Raw genomic sequence first — 17,485 nt, 5'->3', positions numbered from 1 at the left:
CAAGAGTGAGATGATGCTAATTATAGCTAAATTTATATAATGATTTAAGATTAGCAAACCACTTTACATATAGTATCTCCTCCAGTCTTCGCAACAGTCCTGCTAGGGGGGCATTACAGGCATCAGCCCTATTTTTCAGATAAGGAAACTGAGTCTTATAAAGGCAAAGTGACTTGTCTGTGCTCATACAGCTAGTGAGTATCAGAGGTGGGATTTGAATCCAGGTCTTTCTGACTCCAAGTTCAGTGTTCTTCCTTCTGTATCATGTTATTTCTCTTCCATCTGCAATGGCCAGAGGCAGGGCAAGGGAACAAGCAATTATTACTGGATTACTGTGTGCCAGGCCCCATGGAGGTGAATGTCAGGGGTACCTGAGTTGAAGGGAAGGACTGGAAAAAAACAGATGGGAGGAAAGGAAGAGCAGGCTACTCTAGGACATGGCATGAGCAAAGGCTTGGAGGTGGGTGATTGGAGAATGAAAACAGGAGATGGAAAGTAGTCCATTTTGCCTGCAATGTAGAATACATGAAATTCAGTGGTATGAGCTAAGGCTAGAAAGGTAAGTTGGAAGATGATGATGATGATGAAGAAGAAGAAGAACCCACATCTGTGCAGTACTTTAAAGTTTATAAAGCATTATCCTCACAACAGCTCTATGAGATGGATCACATAAAGCCTTCAGTTCTAGGATTGGGACCATCTAATTTGTTAATGGACAGTGAGAGCCATTGAAGGTTTTCTGGCAGAGGAGTGCTGTGATAATGCCCGGTACAAAGTAGTTCCGCTGATAGGTCAGAAAGGGAGCGATAATGCAAAGTGAAGTGAGCAAAACCAGGAGAATGTTGTCAACAGTAACATCAATATTGTACAGTAATCAACTGGGAATGACTTAGCTGTTCTCGGCAATACAGGGATCCATGGCAATTACAAAGGACTCCTGATGAAAAATACTATCCACCTCCAGAGAAAGAACTGATGGAGTCTGAATGCAGATCGAAACACGCTTTTTTAACTTTATTCTTGGGTTTTTTGGTCTGCGGTTTTTTTTGTTTGTTTTTTGCAACATGGCTAAGATGGAAATGTTTTGCATGACTGCACAGGTACATTGTGCTTGCCTTCTCAAAGGTGGAGGAGTAAAGGGTTAGAAGGAGAGAATATGGAACTCAAGAAGAAATGAATGTTAAAAATTTTTGTTTACATGTAATTGAGAAAAAAATGAAAATTAAATTTTAAAAAAAAGGAAAAGGAGTGATAGGCGGCAGAACCAAGAGGGAGACTCTTAGAACAATTGAGGTAAAAGAAATAAGGTCCTCAACTAGAGTTTTGGTAGTAGAAAGGAGATGACTGTGAGTTAGAAGCAATAGAATTTAGCTTCTGGTTAGAAATGATGCATGATGTAGAGACTGAGAGGAAAGGGAAAATCAACAAGGATGCTAAACTTTCAAGCGTTGGTGTCTGGGAAGATACCCATGTTCTCAACAGAAAGAGAAATTAGGAAGAGAGGCAAGTTTTGAGGGGTAAGATGATGAATTCAGTTTTGTACATGATAAGTTTGAGGTGTTGTTGGGACCTTAAAAAGAAGAAACAATTAGAGATGAATTACCCAATTCTTAGCCCAGTGCTCTTTTCTTTGTTCAAGAGTGGAACACAGCTTGATAGAGCCCAAGAAAGAGATTGGGTCTAGAGGTAGAGATATAGGAGCCAAGATATTTTCAGTCATTAGACTATTGGTCCCATGTGGTGGGCTAAGCCTGATGCGGGCCTATTTAGGTCCAATATTGGAACGAAATAAGGTACATGTCAATCATCCAGCAGTCAAAAAAAGGAGATTTAGTTAGTCATAGCATAAGAAGGACATTCATCAAGGATATAGCTCTTAGCTTGGGTAGACACGGTACCCCTAACACACTCTCACCTCCATATTGAAAGGGTCTCATCAGGACATTGGAATATCAGTCAGGCATGAAGGGCTCCCACTCCGTCTTGGCAGTCTTTTTTTATGCCCTTGGGGGACCAGGAAGCTCCATCAACACTAGGCCTCTTGAGGCTTAGCTTTCTGGTCCAGTCAAGTCTAGGAGACAGCTTCCTTGGATTTGAGAAAAAGAATTAGCTTCAACCTGCATAGTAAGGTGAGAGTGGGTAGAAACCCTGGCCAATTACGCCGCAGTTGGTAAGTCATGGAATTATCCTGAAACTTTAAAGCTGAAAAAACCTTAGAAATTTATGGAGTCCTGGATTTAAAATCGGAGGATCTAGATTCAAATATTAACTCTGTTATTATCTTAATTTAATTTTAAAATTCTAATTTAACTTTTGACACTTACTAGCTTTTTTGTCATGGGTGAGTCACAACCTCTCAGAGCCTCTCTTTGCTCGTTTGTAAAATGGGGCCAATTACACTGTACACGGTGCTGTGCAGAAAATGCCTTGAAAAAGAAAATGCTACATTAGTGTAGGTTACTAGTACTACAGCCTTTACCTGTGTGGTCTGGAGCAGATCATCGAAGCTTTCCATGTCGATGTCCTCTTCTATAAAAGGGGGAATGAGTGAGTGTGTGTGTCTCTGTGTGTGTGTGTGTGTGTGTGTGTGTGTGTGTCTGTGTCTGTGTCTGTGTCTGTGTGTGGAGAGCTCTGAATCTGTGATCTCATCCAAACCCCCTCATTATTCAGAAGAGAAAAACAAAACTAAGAAATGACGAGTACCTTGTTTAACAACCAGCCAACATCTGAGCTGGGATTTGAACCCTAGGTCTTCTGACCCCAAACCCAGTGCTCGCTCTCTCTGCTAATCCAGTGGCAGTATAGAGTAAGAGGAATGTGCTAACTTGTAATCAGAAGACCTGTGAAGTGCTGACCCTGCTGCTAGGTGGAACAGCATATAGAGCAATAGGCCTGGAATCAGGAAGACACATCTTCCTGAGTTCAAATCCAGCCTCTGATACTTACTAGCTGTGTGACCCTGGGCAAGTCACTTAATATTGTTTGCCTCAGTTTCCTCATCTTTCAAATGAGCTGGAGAAGGAAATGGCCAACCACTGCAGCATCTCTGCCCAGAAAACCCCAAATGGGGTCACGAAGAGTCAGATACAACTGAAGTCAACTGAATAACAACAGCAGTCCGCTGCTAACTCACTTTTGTGACCTTGGGCAAATTATTTTTTACCTTTCTGGGCCACAGTTTCCTCAGCTGCGAAATGGGGATGATTTGCATTTACCTGCTTCACAAAGTTAATTGTGAAAAAAAGCTTTTGTAAACCATAAAACACTAGAGGAATGTGAACTGTTACTATTCAGTAATTCATTTCATTTGGTACTTAAGACTTTCTCTGTGCCCAGCACTGTGCTGGCTGCTCCAATCCAGGATGCCTCCCTTTATATAACAGGTCGGGTTTTTCCGAAAAGTTGTATATAAATTAAAACCTAATTTAAATTAACCAGGATAGCTCATGACTTAAAGGAACATTCTTGTTTTATGGATGGAAGGATTCCTGTATAAAGTTAAGTACTTTTTTTTTAAAATTTTTTGAATTAAGTGCTTTCTTCACACCAATTTATCTTCTTAGTAAGTTTGGATTTTTGCCCAACTGCGTGGCCTAATTAATTCCAGGATAAGAAAAGAATTTGAGCTCTCCCCTGGAAGCTGTTCGGATAGGCTTTGGCCTATGTTCTTGTCGGTCCTAGAGACTGCCTGTGTTCCAGTTCTTACCCAAGACGGTGGCCCCCGATATTCCACTGTTAAGAGCCTCCTTCCTCTGGCCCCGTTAGAATACAAAGGGTCAGAAGCACTTTTTTCTAAAGTGTTGTTCTCATTCCCATCCATATGTGTATGGATTTGTCCTTCATTCCCTCTTTCCAAGACCAGGGCATGACAGTGGAAGGGGTGGGGACACACGACATCCGTGGACGGAAAAGGCACAGAGTGAAGAACATGGAGAAGCCTGGAGTTTGACTCTGGGAGGGGGTTTTATAAAAGTGCTATGTCGGGCAGCTAGGTGGCACAGTGAATAGAGCTCTGGTCTTGGAGTCAGGACGACCTGAGTTCAAATCCAGCCTCAGACACTTAACACTTACTAGCTGTGTGACTCTGGGCAAGTCACTTAACCCCAATTGCCTGAGTTTAAAAAAAAAGTGCTGTGTCTACCTACCTTGTCTCCCCAGCTCTCCCACTGTGATGCTGCCTGGCGTGGACATGGGCAGCTCCATTTGCTGGGCATGCCCTTTTCTTACCTGAAGGAGCAAGTTGCTGATGAGGTAAGGCTCCGTATCCGATGGTTCTTCCTTCTTGGGGACTCCTGGTGGGAGGAGGGAGAAGGGTTGATGAAGCCGGATGGAGAGGTCAGCACAGCCATATTTAACAAAACAAAAACCAAAAACCACTAGACATGTAGTCCAAAGACCCGAGTTTGCGTTCCATTTCTAACACAGGCAAGTCAGTCTATCCGAGCCTCAGTTTTCTCATTTGTACAATGGGGACAATACTACTTTCCCCCATTAAGTTATTAATGCTTAAAATGACTTTTCTTATGTCGCTGAACTGGAATGAAGAGAGCATCTTGTAAATACTGATAAAGGCTACAGAAAAGGAAATTTAGTGGTTATTTTGGTGTAGATACTCCTCTCTTGCTCTGCCTCCATAGGCTTGAAAAGTGTATGAAGGAGAGGTTTTTTACAGATGTGGAGTCAGAGAAAAGATTAGAGTTCAGGTTTCCTAATTCCCAGCCAGATCCATTCTCCATAAAATAGTCTGTATTCAAGGCAAGTTTGGAAAATCTAACTTGAAATGTCAGATTTGAATTTTTTGTTAAACCTGCAAGATGTGTTTGTTCTTGTGGGTCCTGAAGCTTAATGTGATCCTAATTTGGTGCAGAGGAAAGACTGCTAGATACATCATCAAAGGCACTGGGTTTGCATTGTTACTCCACCGCTTAATTGTCTATATGACTTTGGGCAAATAATTTCATCTCTGTGGACCTCACTCTGTCTATAAAATGCGAAGATTCCATTAGGTGATGCACAAGATCTCTTCCAGCTCTGATCCTGTGATTTCTCTCATGTCTTTGCTTGCAGCGTAGACGGCGGGTTCTGGAAGCATCACAGAAACTGACTGAGATGTTGAACAGGTGAGTTTATTTGCTTTTCTGCCCTGTCTATCTAGGGAAGCTAGGGGGTGCCATAGTGCACAGAGCAGTGGGCCAGGAGTCAGAAAGACTCATCTTCCTGGGTTCAAATCTGGACTCAGACACTAGCTGTGTGACCCTGGGCAAGTCACTTAACCCTGATTGCCTCACTTAAAAAAAAAAAAAAGGAAGTACCCTCCTGTTCATGTGAGGGTCCTAGCCCAAGTCTGAGCCTCTGTATTTAGCTAACCCTACCCAGCTAGCCAAAGTTCATGCTCTGGTCAGTGTGTGAGAGAGTATGGATAACTCAATATAGAACATTCCCATCACTAGAAACACAGCTTCTGGCCCTTATCCTACTGTGGGTCAGTTAAGTCATGATGGATTTTAGAGGGGGGCAGCTAGGTGGTGTGTTAAATAGAACACCGGCCCAGGAGTCAGGGGGACCTGAGTTCAAATGTGGCCTCAGACACATAACACTCACTAGCTGTGTGACTTTGGGCGAGTCACTTAACTCCAGTTGCTTCACCAAAAAAAAAAAGAAAGATTTTAGAGAAAACCTTCTAATCCGATTTCCTCATTTTACGGATAAGAAGACTGAGACCCAGAGAGGGTAATTGATTTGCCTTAAGTCATACAAAACAGTAAATATCAGGAGTGAGATTTGAATCCCGGTCTTTTGCCTCAAAATCCAGCACTTTTCCTCTGAACTGTACCAGAATTCTCTATTTACAGACAGTGTGATGATTTATTTTAGAGTCAGTGAGCAAATTAATGAAAACAACAGCTTCAGTGAAATAGAAAAATAAAAAATAAAGCACAAAAATCCTCAAACTTTCTCTCCATTGCTAACAAGACCTGGCCAGGAAGTGATTTTTTTAAAAATTTCATTCCCAATAAATAACTGGGAATTGACCTATCTCAGAGACATCTAGGACTTACATGAATACAATTTAGAAAACACTATACAGCAAAATAGGAAAGCTTAAATCATCGGAGTGATGTTCATTGTTCATGGTTGGGTCCTGATGAAAATGACACACCAGAAGTTAACAAAGAGAGAAAACCTGCACCCCTGCCCCCAAGGTAGGAGGCAGGGTGGGTGTGGCACTGGGAATATGGACACTTGGTGGTTTGACTCTCACCTGTTGGTGTTACGTTGGTTTTCAGGCATCTGGAGGCCGTTGAACCTGAAGGAGAGACCCCAGAGACAGAGGACAGTGTCAGTAGAGCCCAAGGCATGGAGGAAGAAGAGGGCAAAGAAAATCAAGACTCTTCCCAGCACAGCCTCTGGGTAGACATGTTCGCCCCCAGGCACTACAGGGAGTTGCTCAGTGATGATGTGAGTCTGCGTTCCAGGAAGCAGCATCACAAAAACTGTGTGTGCATGTTGGGAGGTTGACTGATGCCCTACCAGTTCTGGAAGGCTTGTCTAGTGGGCAGGGAACCTGCAGCCTCAAGACCACACGTGGCCCTCTAGGTCCTCAAGTGCGGCCCTTTCAGTCAAAGGCCTTTGACTGTGCCACAAGTGGCCTTGAGCAGGTTCCCTACCCCTGGTCTAGTAGAATGGTGGCCACTGGGCTTAGAGGGAATTGAGGGTTGGGCGTTTTACAAGTTAAAGGAAAAGCTACAGAAAAATCCAGATGACCAAAAGGGGCTTGATTGTACTTTCATAGATCTAGAACCGGAGAGGACTTTGTTCAAGCCCTTCATTTTTTAGATGAAACTCAGGCCCAGAGAGGTTCAGGAACTTGTCTGCGGTTACACAGCGAGTCAGTGGCAGTCAGAAGTTTAAAGCAACCCAGTTTTCTGGTGGTGGTGGCAGATATTTCCTCGGAGGCTGGAGATTGACCAGTGGTAGGGCATTGGTGGTCAGCCGCCCTGATTGGAGGAGCCAGCATTTGGGGCTGTTTGTGAAGTTTAATCCTTCTCCTGGTAGCCAGGAGCAGGAGAATCAAACGGTGACCCCTCTGGAAGCAGAGAGTGGCAGTACTCAAGATATTTGGCTTGGACACAGCCCTGGAGGGAGAGTCTGATTTCACCTTTGCCACTAACTGGCTGTGTGACCTCTCCAGGTCTCAGTTTTCCCATCTGTAAAAATCAAGGGTTGGAGGAGATGACTTCTGACAGCTGCTGGGTGGTGCACTAGTTAGAGCACTGGGCCTAGAGTCAGGAAGACTCATCTTCCCGAGTTCAAATCTGGCCTCAGACACTTACTAGCTGTGTGACCCTGGGCAAGTCACTTAACCCTGCTTGCCTCAGTTTCCTCATCTGTAAAATGATCTGGAGAAGGAAATGGCAAACCGTTCTAGTAGCATGGCCAAGAAAAACCCAAATGGGGTCACGAAGAGTCAGACACGACGAATAACAAAATGATCTACAGTTTGCCCGTGAAATGACAACTTTTCCTACTAGTCCCTCTTTGCCTCTCATGAAGGTGTCCACTCTCTTCCCCACAGTACACCAACCGCTGTCTTCTGAAGTGGCTCAAGCTATGGGACGTGGTGGTGTTTGGCAGAGAGAAGCTTGCCAAGAAACCCAAACTGAGTGCCGAGCAGCCACCGGCCTGGGCTCCCCCCAAGTTTGGCAGGGAGCCCCAGAAATGGAAAACCAAAGAACAGATAATGGAGGAGATCCTGGAAGCCGAGCTGGATCAGAACAACAGGCCCAAATATAAGGTGAGGGTTCGGACACCGGGGACGGCGGGGAGGCCAGTGCGGTCCCTCTGAAGACAGACGTAGCCTGGGAAGACAGCTGATCCCCAAAGTGGCGTTCTCCACTCTCCCCAAGACCCTCACTGCTAGGGGTCTGACCTAGTGAAATGGAAAGAACCTATTTCCTTGAGGCAGGAGACTGGCTTCAAATCTTGCTGTGTGACTGTCACCTTTCTTCTTCTGTGACGTGGGGGATGATGGAATTTGCATTGTCTAAACTCCCAAGATTGTCAGCACTTTGCAAACCTTAGAGCAGTTTGCAAATGAGTTATTTCATTCCAGTGTCCCCAGGAATTCCTTATTAGATTGTAGACTTAGAGCCAGAAGGGCATCTCAGAAGCTACCTAGGCCAACCCTCAGATACCTAGTAGCCGTGTGACCCTGGGCAAGTCACTTAACCCTGCCTGCCTTAGTTTCCTCATCTGTGAAATGAGCTGGAGAAGGAAATGGCAAACCACTCCAGTATCTCTGCCAAGAAAACCCCAATGGGGTCACAAAGAGTCAGACAGGACTGAATAATAATAACAGTCCAACCCCCTCATTTTACAGATGATCACACTGAGGCAGAGAAAGATGAAGTGATTTTTCTCAGGTCACACAGGCGGTAAGCAGCAGGCCTGAGATTTAGCCTCTCTGATTCTCATCCCGTGAATTCCTCGTCCAAATCTGTGATTGTTTGGACAGAAGCTAAGGGGAAATCGATCTTTTACATGTATTATTTATTTAATTGGGTAGGGGGGTGGGGGAGTGATCTTTTGCATATGAAAAGGGGGGGAAGACTTTAAACAAGCAATATAGTAATGTGGATAACTCTCAGTTTCCTCGTGCTTGTAGCCTGTGAAGAACTTTGCTCACCACAATCCTGCTAGAAAGGTTGTATGGGTCTCATTATTCCTGCTTTAGAGATGAGCAAATTGATACCCAGAGAAATAAATTGAGCTGCCCCAGGTCACAGAGCTTAAATGACAGAGCCAGTGCTAGAGCCCAGGTTTCCCAGTACTCCATCCTCTGCTCTTTCCATTTCCAAGTCCATTAGGAGTCCAAAAAAAAAAGACTTGATGGAGTAGGAGGTGGGAGGGTGATACTGGGCCTTGGAGCCCTCATAGGGTTTCAGTGCATTTTTCTGTCCCCTCTTGACTACAGGTAGCCCTTCTGTGTGGCCCACCTGGGCTGGGGAAAACCACCCTGGCACACGTGATTGCGAAGCATGCTGGGTACAGTGTGGTGGAGATGAATGCCAGGTGAGTGAAGGAGGGGCAAGAGATTTCAGGGGAGGACTTCTGAAACCAGGAAAATGTTCTTTAAGAAGACAAAGGAGAGGGGGCAGCTAGGTGGCGCAGTGGATAGAGCGCTGGCCCTGGAGTCAGGAAGATCTGAGCTCAAATCTGGCCTCATACACATATAACACTTATTAGCTGTGTGACCCTGGGCAGGTCACTTAACCCCATTGCCTAGCCAAAAAAAAAAAGATAAAAAAAGAAGAAAGGCAAAGGATAGCTTACGTGATTGATAGCACACAGAGTATTGGATTCTGAGTCAGGAACCCTGAGTTCAAATCCTCCCTAGTATAGCTGTGTGAAATGGGACAGATCACTGAACCTCAGCCTTATCTTACTCATTTGTGAAGTGGGGATACTAGTAGCATCTACCCCCCAGGGTTGTTGTGAGGATCAGATGAAATAACAGATATGAGGCACTTTGCAAACCTTAAAGTGTTATAGGAATTCTAGCTGTTATTGCTATTATTCACAACAAGCCTGTGAGATGAGTTATGCAGGTATTATTATATGTACTTCAGAGCTGAGGAAACCAAGTCTCACAATGCCTTGCTATTGCTAAGTAACAGAATCTTGATCTAAGCCTAGACCTTTCAACTCCCAAGTCCAGTGGGTTTTTTTTTTCATTACCTGGGTCATCAACAGGAGATATTTATTGGAGACCAGAAGGACTTCTTAAATGTCCACTCTGTGTGGTGTAGTCATCCCTTGGTCTCAAGGCAGGGGACTGCTCCTTATGACCTTCCGAGGTCTCCTCCCAGCCCTTAATTCTTTGCGGCTCTGATGGCTCTGGGCTGATTCCATTTCAGTGACGACCGCAGTCCTGAGGTCTTCAAGACTCGCATCGAAGCAGCCACGCAGATGGAATCGGTGCTGGGAGCCAAGGGGAAGCCCAACTGTTTGATCATCGATGAAATAGATGGTGCACCCACGGTATGCCTGGGTTTGGAAGTGCCTTTAGGCTACTGTAGGACCAAATTCTTGACTCTCCAGAGGGCCCCCAGCAAGGTGTGGCTACAGACTCTCTGGGTCCGTTACCTAGCAGTTATACGACTATGCTCGTGGGGCCGAGGTCATGGCTTCCATCCCTGTGTAGGCCAGTGAACTTCAGTCAGAGACAACAGCTTATTTCCCTGGCAGCAGCTTGACCCATTGTCCCCATCAGCTGTCTCACAGACAGGGGATGCCTGAGAAAGGGAATGTGTGAATGCCTTAGTAGCCCAAGAGATAATTTGCAATGTATTTTCCCTTAAATGCCAAGATAGCTAGGTGGTGCAGTGGATAGAGTGGCAGAATCAGGAAATTATCTTCCTGGATTCCAGTCTGGCCTTGCACACTTCTTAGCTGTGTGATCCTGGGCAAGTCACTTAACCCTGTTTGCCTCAGTTTCCTCATCTGTAAAATGAGTTGGAGAAGCAAATGGCCAACCACTGTAGTATCTTTGCCAAAAAAATCCAAATGGGGTCTCAAAGAGTCAGACGGGATAGAAGAACAACTGAACAACAATAAAAAAGTGCCAGGTGCTCCTCCCACATAACGTGGGACAGTTTGGCTTTTTTTTAAAGGAGACAACATTTGTCATTCCCTAGGCCTGCCTCTGACCTGCTTAGGCCAGAAGCCTCTGCCTGCTCTTATCTCCAAAGGCCCCTAGGTTAAGATTCCATCCCTCCTTCCAGAACACACCCAAGCCAAGCATGGGACTTGCCCACCTGGGCATACTGGACCATTCTGTAGTCCCAGGCTCATTCCCAGTCAAGAGAACTCGGTTGAATGTTAAATTGGCTGGGACTCACTCATATCACTGTGTTTTCATTCTGCTAATTCCCTTTCCTCTCTCTGACGTGAGACAAACGCCATCAAGTAAAAGTCACCGTTTTCCCATCATTTTAAGAAGCAGACAAATTAACACTCAGATTACCTGCAGAGTTCACAAGGGGGAAATGGACATGGCTCAGATTGAGGCCTAAAGAGTCCCAGATCTCCATCCTCTACAAGTTTTTTTTTGCTATATTTCTTCTTTCCCCTTTCCCACCCATTGGCATTGTCCTGTTGAGTGGGATAAGGGGCGGCATACAAGCAAGGCTGTGCTGGAGCCACTTCACACCAGCTCTTAAGAGCTGATTGTTAAATTTTTAATGTGAGCATTTATATCTCAGAAATTGGCAAATCCTACAGATCAGAGCTTGACTTATTGTTTTGTTGATTGGAGAAAATATTGACAATGCAGATTAAATTTAAAAGTGTGTCCTGCATACATTTTTTTTCTCCAGAGAGCTGGTTGTTAAACGTTTACCAGTTCACCCCAGAGTATAGCCATTATTCCAGAGAAAAGCATTCTGTTTTCTATCATGTCCCTGTGTGCTGGAGTCCAGCCATTCACCCATGTACTTCCCTGCCTCCCTCCAGCCCTCCATCAATGTACTTCTTAGCATCGTTAATCGTAAGGATGTGGGAGAGACAGAGAAAACAGGAGGGGCAGCCGGGGGTGGCAAGAAACGAAAGAAAGAAGGGGGCCTCTTGCTGCGACCCATTATCTGCATCTGCAATGACCAGTGAGTATCTGTGCTACCTCTCTTTTCTGTATCTTTCTCTGTAAAAGAGGGAGGTTGGATTTAATTTCCAAGGCCTCTTCCAGCTCCAATGTTCCATTCAAAATGGTGGCACTGGAACTGTTCTAGGTCTTCTTAGTGAAGAAGTGTGGGTCCAAAGTGTTGCATACACAGTCAGATGTTCCTTGGTTGTTTTAGCTTGACTGTGTTTCTTTGTTACAAGAGAGGGTTCGATGCCAAGAGTTGGGGAGGAAGATATAGAACATAGAGAATCATAAGTGGAAGAGAGATCAGAAATTCTCTAGTCCGAGGCTCTTTCCTCTACACAGAATCGGCTAGTGATTTAAAACATTAGTTCACAAATAGGGGACACTTCCTACATGATCTAAAAATGCCGATGAAACTGTGATGTCATCAGTGTAGGCCCTCCCTCCTAAATATAGACCTTAATCCATCCACCCCTTTTCATCCTGTGGGATTCTTGTCTCCATCTTTGCATGAGTCCGCCATAGTAGATTTACCTGGGGCAGCTAGGTGGTGCAGTGGATAGAGCACCGGCTCTGGGATCAGGAGGACCTGAGTTCAAATCCAGCTTTAGACACTTGACGCTAGCTGTGTGACCCTGGGCAAGTCACTTAACCCCATTGCCCAGCCCCCCCAAAAAAAATTTTTTTTTAACTAGAAGATCTACCTGAGGTGCTGAGGGCCTTCTTCAGCTACTTTCAGTACATCATGGATGCCAGTACCCTCACTTTTCTGATACAACTGACCCACCTCTTTTCCCAGTCATAAATATCCTTCATAATTAATGTCCTTCACTCTACTTCTGATACTTAAGTCATTGTTAGAGATAATGCCGCATCTTTCTTACACCTGCCTGTGGGTCTTTCCATTAAATTTTTTGTGTCACCTTCAGATCTGGTCCATCTGAGACCAAGGCTTTCCACGATTTATGGTGATACAATGCCATTTGAGAGAGGATCTAGCTTTAGCGAGCAGATTGGGATCATTGAAAAGCATCTCGTGACTACTTAATAGTGCAAGATAAATACAAAGCTAGCCCATTGGAATGTTTTATTTGATGAGAGTGCTCTATCCAAGATCTCAATTATCACAAATCTTGTTGAGAATTAGCTGCCCTCTTCATTCAGGCATGTGGTACGATGGAGAGAGTGTAGAGCCAGAGGACCTGGTTTCAGATCCCAACTCCACCGCTGTGTGACCTTGGGCAAGTCATTTGGCTTTTGTAGGCCTCAGTTTCCTCTTCTGTAAAATGAGAGAGTTAAACTAGATGACCTCTAAGGTCACTTCCATCTATGATGCTATCATCCTATGATTTACTGTGTATCATCAGAGCATTCCTAAATAGAGCCTCTGTTTTGGATCAGCTTTTTCTTTTCCAGCTCCCCACTCCCCTTAATATCTGGGCACATCATCAGATTGGTTTTTTGTTGTTGTTGTTATTGTTGTTAACATTCTCATTAAATCCATGTCCCACTTCTCATTTGGAGGGAGCACTTTTATTTCAAAGACCAAATCTGGGCTCCCTAGTTGACATCCCATTCCTTGGGTTATCTAAACCCGAGAGCAGACAGTCCTTTATTCTCTACCTCTGTACTGATGGCTTTTTCTGTGGTTTTGGCCCTTCTTTCTTGAAGGGAAGGGAACAAGCATGTATTAAATACCTACTATGTGCCGGGCACTGTGCTAAGAGCTTTACAAATATTTCATTTGATCCTGGATAGAAGGGAGCAAACATGTATGTATTAAACACCTACTGTGTGCTCAGCACTATGCTAAGAGCTTTACCAATGTCTCTTTTGATCCTGGATAGATACACACCTTCTCTGAGACAACTGAAGCAGCAGGCGTTCCTCCTACACTTCCCACAGACTCTACCTTCCCGTCTGGTCCAGAGATTGAATGAGGTTGGTATCTTGATTAAGGTAAAGGCAGAGGGGCCAGGCCTGAGGTTGATGCTGCCACTAATCCTGGAAATTAGACACAAAGCCTCCACCTACCTTCGCCCCTGGAGCTTAGAGCGAGTCCTGGCTTTCTGGGGTTGTTGGCCAGCTGTCAGAGCTGCCTCCATTACACTGACCTCATGATTACCTTCTCAGTGGATTATCTGCATTAGAATAAAGGGTATCATAATTGGGAAGCCCCATCTGCAACAGGCCCAAACTAGAGCATTTTCCAAGGCGGCACAGATTTGGGTTATCTGTGCTTAAAGTCTAAGACGTTGTCATTGATGTCTGCCATCTTACCCTGAGTGAGCAGGTACCCTCCTCTCTCTCCCCAGCCTCCACTTACCAACTCCTCCTCTATGTGTTGTCCTCCCCCGGTAGAATGTAAACTTTTTGGGGGTAGGGGCTGTCTTTTTTTTTTTTGGCTTATATTTGTATTCTTGGGCTTGACACAATGTCTGGCACAAAATAATCACTTAATAAGTGCTGTATCTGTATGTGCCGCCCCCGTTAAATGTCTTTTCATGTCTTGGTTTTTTTGGTGAAGGTGTTAACTCGACAACTAACTTTATGTTTTTAGACATGTTAGCTGCTATGAGTGGAGGGCTTGAAGAAAGAGAATAAGGCAATGGAGAATAATCTATGGATTGTTTCAGGGGAAGAAATGAGGCAAGAGGGTGGTCAATGAATAGACCAAGGTGGTGTAGGCAAGTCAGAAAAAGGAAGTGGGTAGGGGCAGCTAGGTGGCACAGTGGATAGAGCGCCGGCCCTGAAGTTAGGAGGACCTGAGTTCAAATCCGGCCTCAGACCAAACACTTGACACTTACTAGCTCTGTGACCCTGGGCAGGTCACTTAACCCCAAGTGCCTAAAAATAAAAAAAAAATTTAAAAAGGAAGTGGGATGGTTTTAGGAAAGATTTCTAAAGAGGAGGAGGTCAGTTTCCCCTCAACTCTCTCCTATTTCTGACTTATGGACTTAAACGTGATCCATTGTTTTTCAGTTGTGTCCAACTCTTCATGACCCCATTTCGGGTTTTCTTGGCAAAGATGCTGGAATGATTTGCCATTTCCTTTTTCAGCTCGTTTTACAGATGAGGAAACTGAGGTAAACAGGGTTAAGTGACTCATGCAGGGTCACATAGCTAGTAAGTGTCTGAGGCTAGAATTCAGGAATATGAGTCTTTCCAATTCCAGGTCTGGTACTCCACCCTCTGCACCACCTAGCTGCCCCAGACTTAGTCCTGGGAGAGCATAAATACAGTGGGGAAGTTTAACACCTAATGTCATCTTGCCTTAGATCTCTTTGCGGCAGGGAATGAAAGCAGACACTGGTACCCTCATGATGCTGTGTGAGAAGACAGAGAATGACATCCGTTCCTGCATAAACACCCTGCAGGTATAAGCCCAAAATAGAGAGCTTTGGCAATGACTTCCAGGGTCGGGGGTGGGTGGGGAGGGTTCACTGAACTGAAATAGCCCCCTGTGTCTATAGGTGATGGCAGCATTGGATAGCACTTGTCCTTGGCCAGCTTCTAGTTGGCATCTTTAAAACATGGAGCCTTCTTCAGGTTTGCCACCATCCACCAGAATATGGCAGCTTTCTTCCTTCCCTGTAATTGGCCTCTACAGATTATGTTTCTGATGGGGGGATCCAGAGGAGATCCACCCTACAGTTAGGGGCATGTCTTAAGCATTCCCTCTGTCCTTTAATGACCCATCATAAGTCTACCTAGGGGTTTTCTCCGAACTCTTCTAGAAAGCTAGGATAGACCCGAGGCAGAATGAAAAGGGCCCTTGACTTGGGGTGAGAAGCCTGAGTTCATGTATTAGTCAAGGCATTAACACACCGTGGGCTCTTTTCTTCATCCATAAAACAAAGGGGTCTGGGTCTCTTCTCTAAGGTCACTTCTAGCTACAAAATACTTGGATTTCCAGGTCATCTCATATAATTTTAAAGGTGGGACAAAAGTACATCAAAAGAAAGCTGAAGCCTGAGTGACTTTAACTACTAGTCTGGGTTCCAGAGAGTGAAATATGCTTCCTTTCTTGATAGAAAAATGGGAGATTACAGGTGCTGAATGGGGGATACCGTGGCAGATATGGTCACTGCATTGGTTGATTTTGCTTAGTCGTTTTTAATTCATTAAAGGGGTGCAGGGGAGGGAGAGAGGAAGCATATAGTCAAAACAACTGATAGAAGAAAGAAAAAGCATATTAAACATAATTTGTATATATATTCACAGGGTGTCCCGTAAGTCCTAGTATAATTTTAAGGTATTAAAGCTTATTAAAGCAACTAAAACTTCAGGGATTTTGTGTGTGTATATGTATATATGTATATATTTATATATATATTGATATACCTGTATGTTATAAACTTATCATAGGATGGTTTTGAGTTAAGAAGAACCTCAAATGTCATCTGATGCAAACCCCTAATTTTTAAAAATTTTCAATTTATTTTTAAAATGTTGATTTCTAAATTCTTTCCCACTTGTTGAGAAGGCAAACAATATGACATGAATTATACATGTGAAGTCATTCAAAACATTTCCATATTAGCCATGTTGCAAAAAAAATAAATAAAAAGCAAGAAACACAAAGAAAGTAGCAAAATTATACATCAGTTTGCACTCTGAGTTCATCAGTTCTCCCTCTGGAGGTGGACAGCATTTTTCATCATGAGTCCTTTGGAATCATCTTGGACATTGATCAGAGTAGCTAAGTCTTTCACAGTTGATCATTGTTACAATATACTGTGACCGTGTGCAATGATCTCCTGGCTCTGCTCACTTCACTCTGCATCAATTCGTATAGGTCTTCCTAGGTTTTTCTGAAACCATCCCCCAAATCATTTCTTACAGCACAATAGTATTCCATCACCATCATACACCACGACTTGTTCAGCCATTCCCCAATCAATGGGCATCCGCCCAGTTTGCCAACTCTTTGCCACCGCAAAAAGCTGCTATAAATATTTTTGTACATATGAATCCTTTTCCTCTTTCTTTGAATTCTTTGGGATACAGACCTACCTAGCAGTTGTATTGCTGGGTCAAAGGGTATGTGCAGTTTTATTGCCCAGTGGGTATGGTTTCAAATTGTTCTCCAGAATGGCAACCCCTTAATTTTTACACACATGGAAACCGAGACCCACAGAGGTTAAGCAGCTTGCTTAAAGTCACTTGAGTAGCAAACAGAGCTTATATTTTAACCCAGATCTTCTGGTTCCAGATTGGTAGCTCTTGACCTTCCCCATTCAAAGCTGAAGAGTCCTTATGGTTTTAGTTTGCCTCGTAGGGCAGCCATTGAACGCACTGCTCACAAGGGTCTCTACCCTTCGTTGTATCATTTTTCTACCTTGGCTTGAGGCATTTGGTAGAGTTCTGTAGAATAAGGATAAGGTAGAATAAGGTCCAGTGGACCTTGGAGATTATGTAGCCTCAACCTCCTTATTTTACACATGGAGAAAATGAGCTCCAGAGACGGGAAGTTACTTGTTTAACAGACCTGCCTAGGCGATGAACAATTTGTGCCTTATGATTGTGATGGAATACTATTGTGCTATAACAAGTAACAAGTTCTCTACCAGAACCAATGTCTTACTCCCATCTCTAAACTTGGTACGTGTTTGTGTAGTAGGGGAATAGAACCTTAGGTTTGGAGTCAGAAGATCTGGTTTCAAATCCTGACTCATTTACTTAATTATTTTCTCCTCTGTAAAATGAGGTAGAGCCTAAGCCTCCTTCCACCTTGATATTCTGTGGGCTTTTAAGCATAATGGAATAGCACCCAGATTTTGAGAAACCAGGTTACTGAAATTGATGCCCAGAAATATCAAATTTCAAGTTTTCATTCTG

General features: G+C 44.0%; 1 protein-coding gene across 1 annotated transcript in view; it reads left to right on the top strand.

Moving 5' to 3' along the window:
• The window catches only part of CHTF18 (chromosome transmission fidelity factor 18), a 55,506-nt gene that overhangs the window by 6,742 nt on the left and 31,279 nt on the right, over positions 1–17,485 (top strand). The window contains exons 5-13 of the mRNA XM_021006837.2: positions 4,159–4,251; positions 5,068–5,120; positions 6,288–6,459; positions 7,577–7,795; positions 8,975–9,072; positions 9,918–10,041; positions 11,515–11,660; positions 13,492–13,585; positions 14,923–15,021. Coding sequence (XP_020862496.1) covers positions 4,159–4,251; positions 5,068–5,120; positions 6,288–6,459; positions 7,577–7,795; positions 8,975–9,072; positions 9,918–10,041; positions 11,515–11,660; positions 13,492–13,585; positions 14,923–15,021 — 1,098 coding nt within the window. The remainder of the gene's footprint in view (positions 1–4,158; positions 4,252–5,067; positions 5,121–6,287; positions 6,460–7,576; positions 7,796–8,974; positions 9,073–9,917; positions 10,042–11,514; positions 11,661–13,491; positions 13,586–14,922; positions 15,022–17,485) is intronic.

Source organism: Phascolarctos cinereus, unplaced genomic scaffold, assembly GCF_003287225.1.
Source record: "Phascolarctos cinereus isolate Bilbo 61053 unplaced genomic scaffold, phaCin_HiC Scaffold_4;HRSCAF=312, whole genome shotgun sequence".
NCBI lineage: Eukaryota > Metazoa > Chordata > Mammalia > Diprotodontia > Phascolarctidae > Phascolarctos > Phascolarctos cinereus.
The sequence above is the reverse complement of the archived record's forward strand: the minus strand, read 5'-3'. Positions and strand labels throughout refer to the sequence as shown.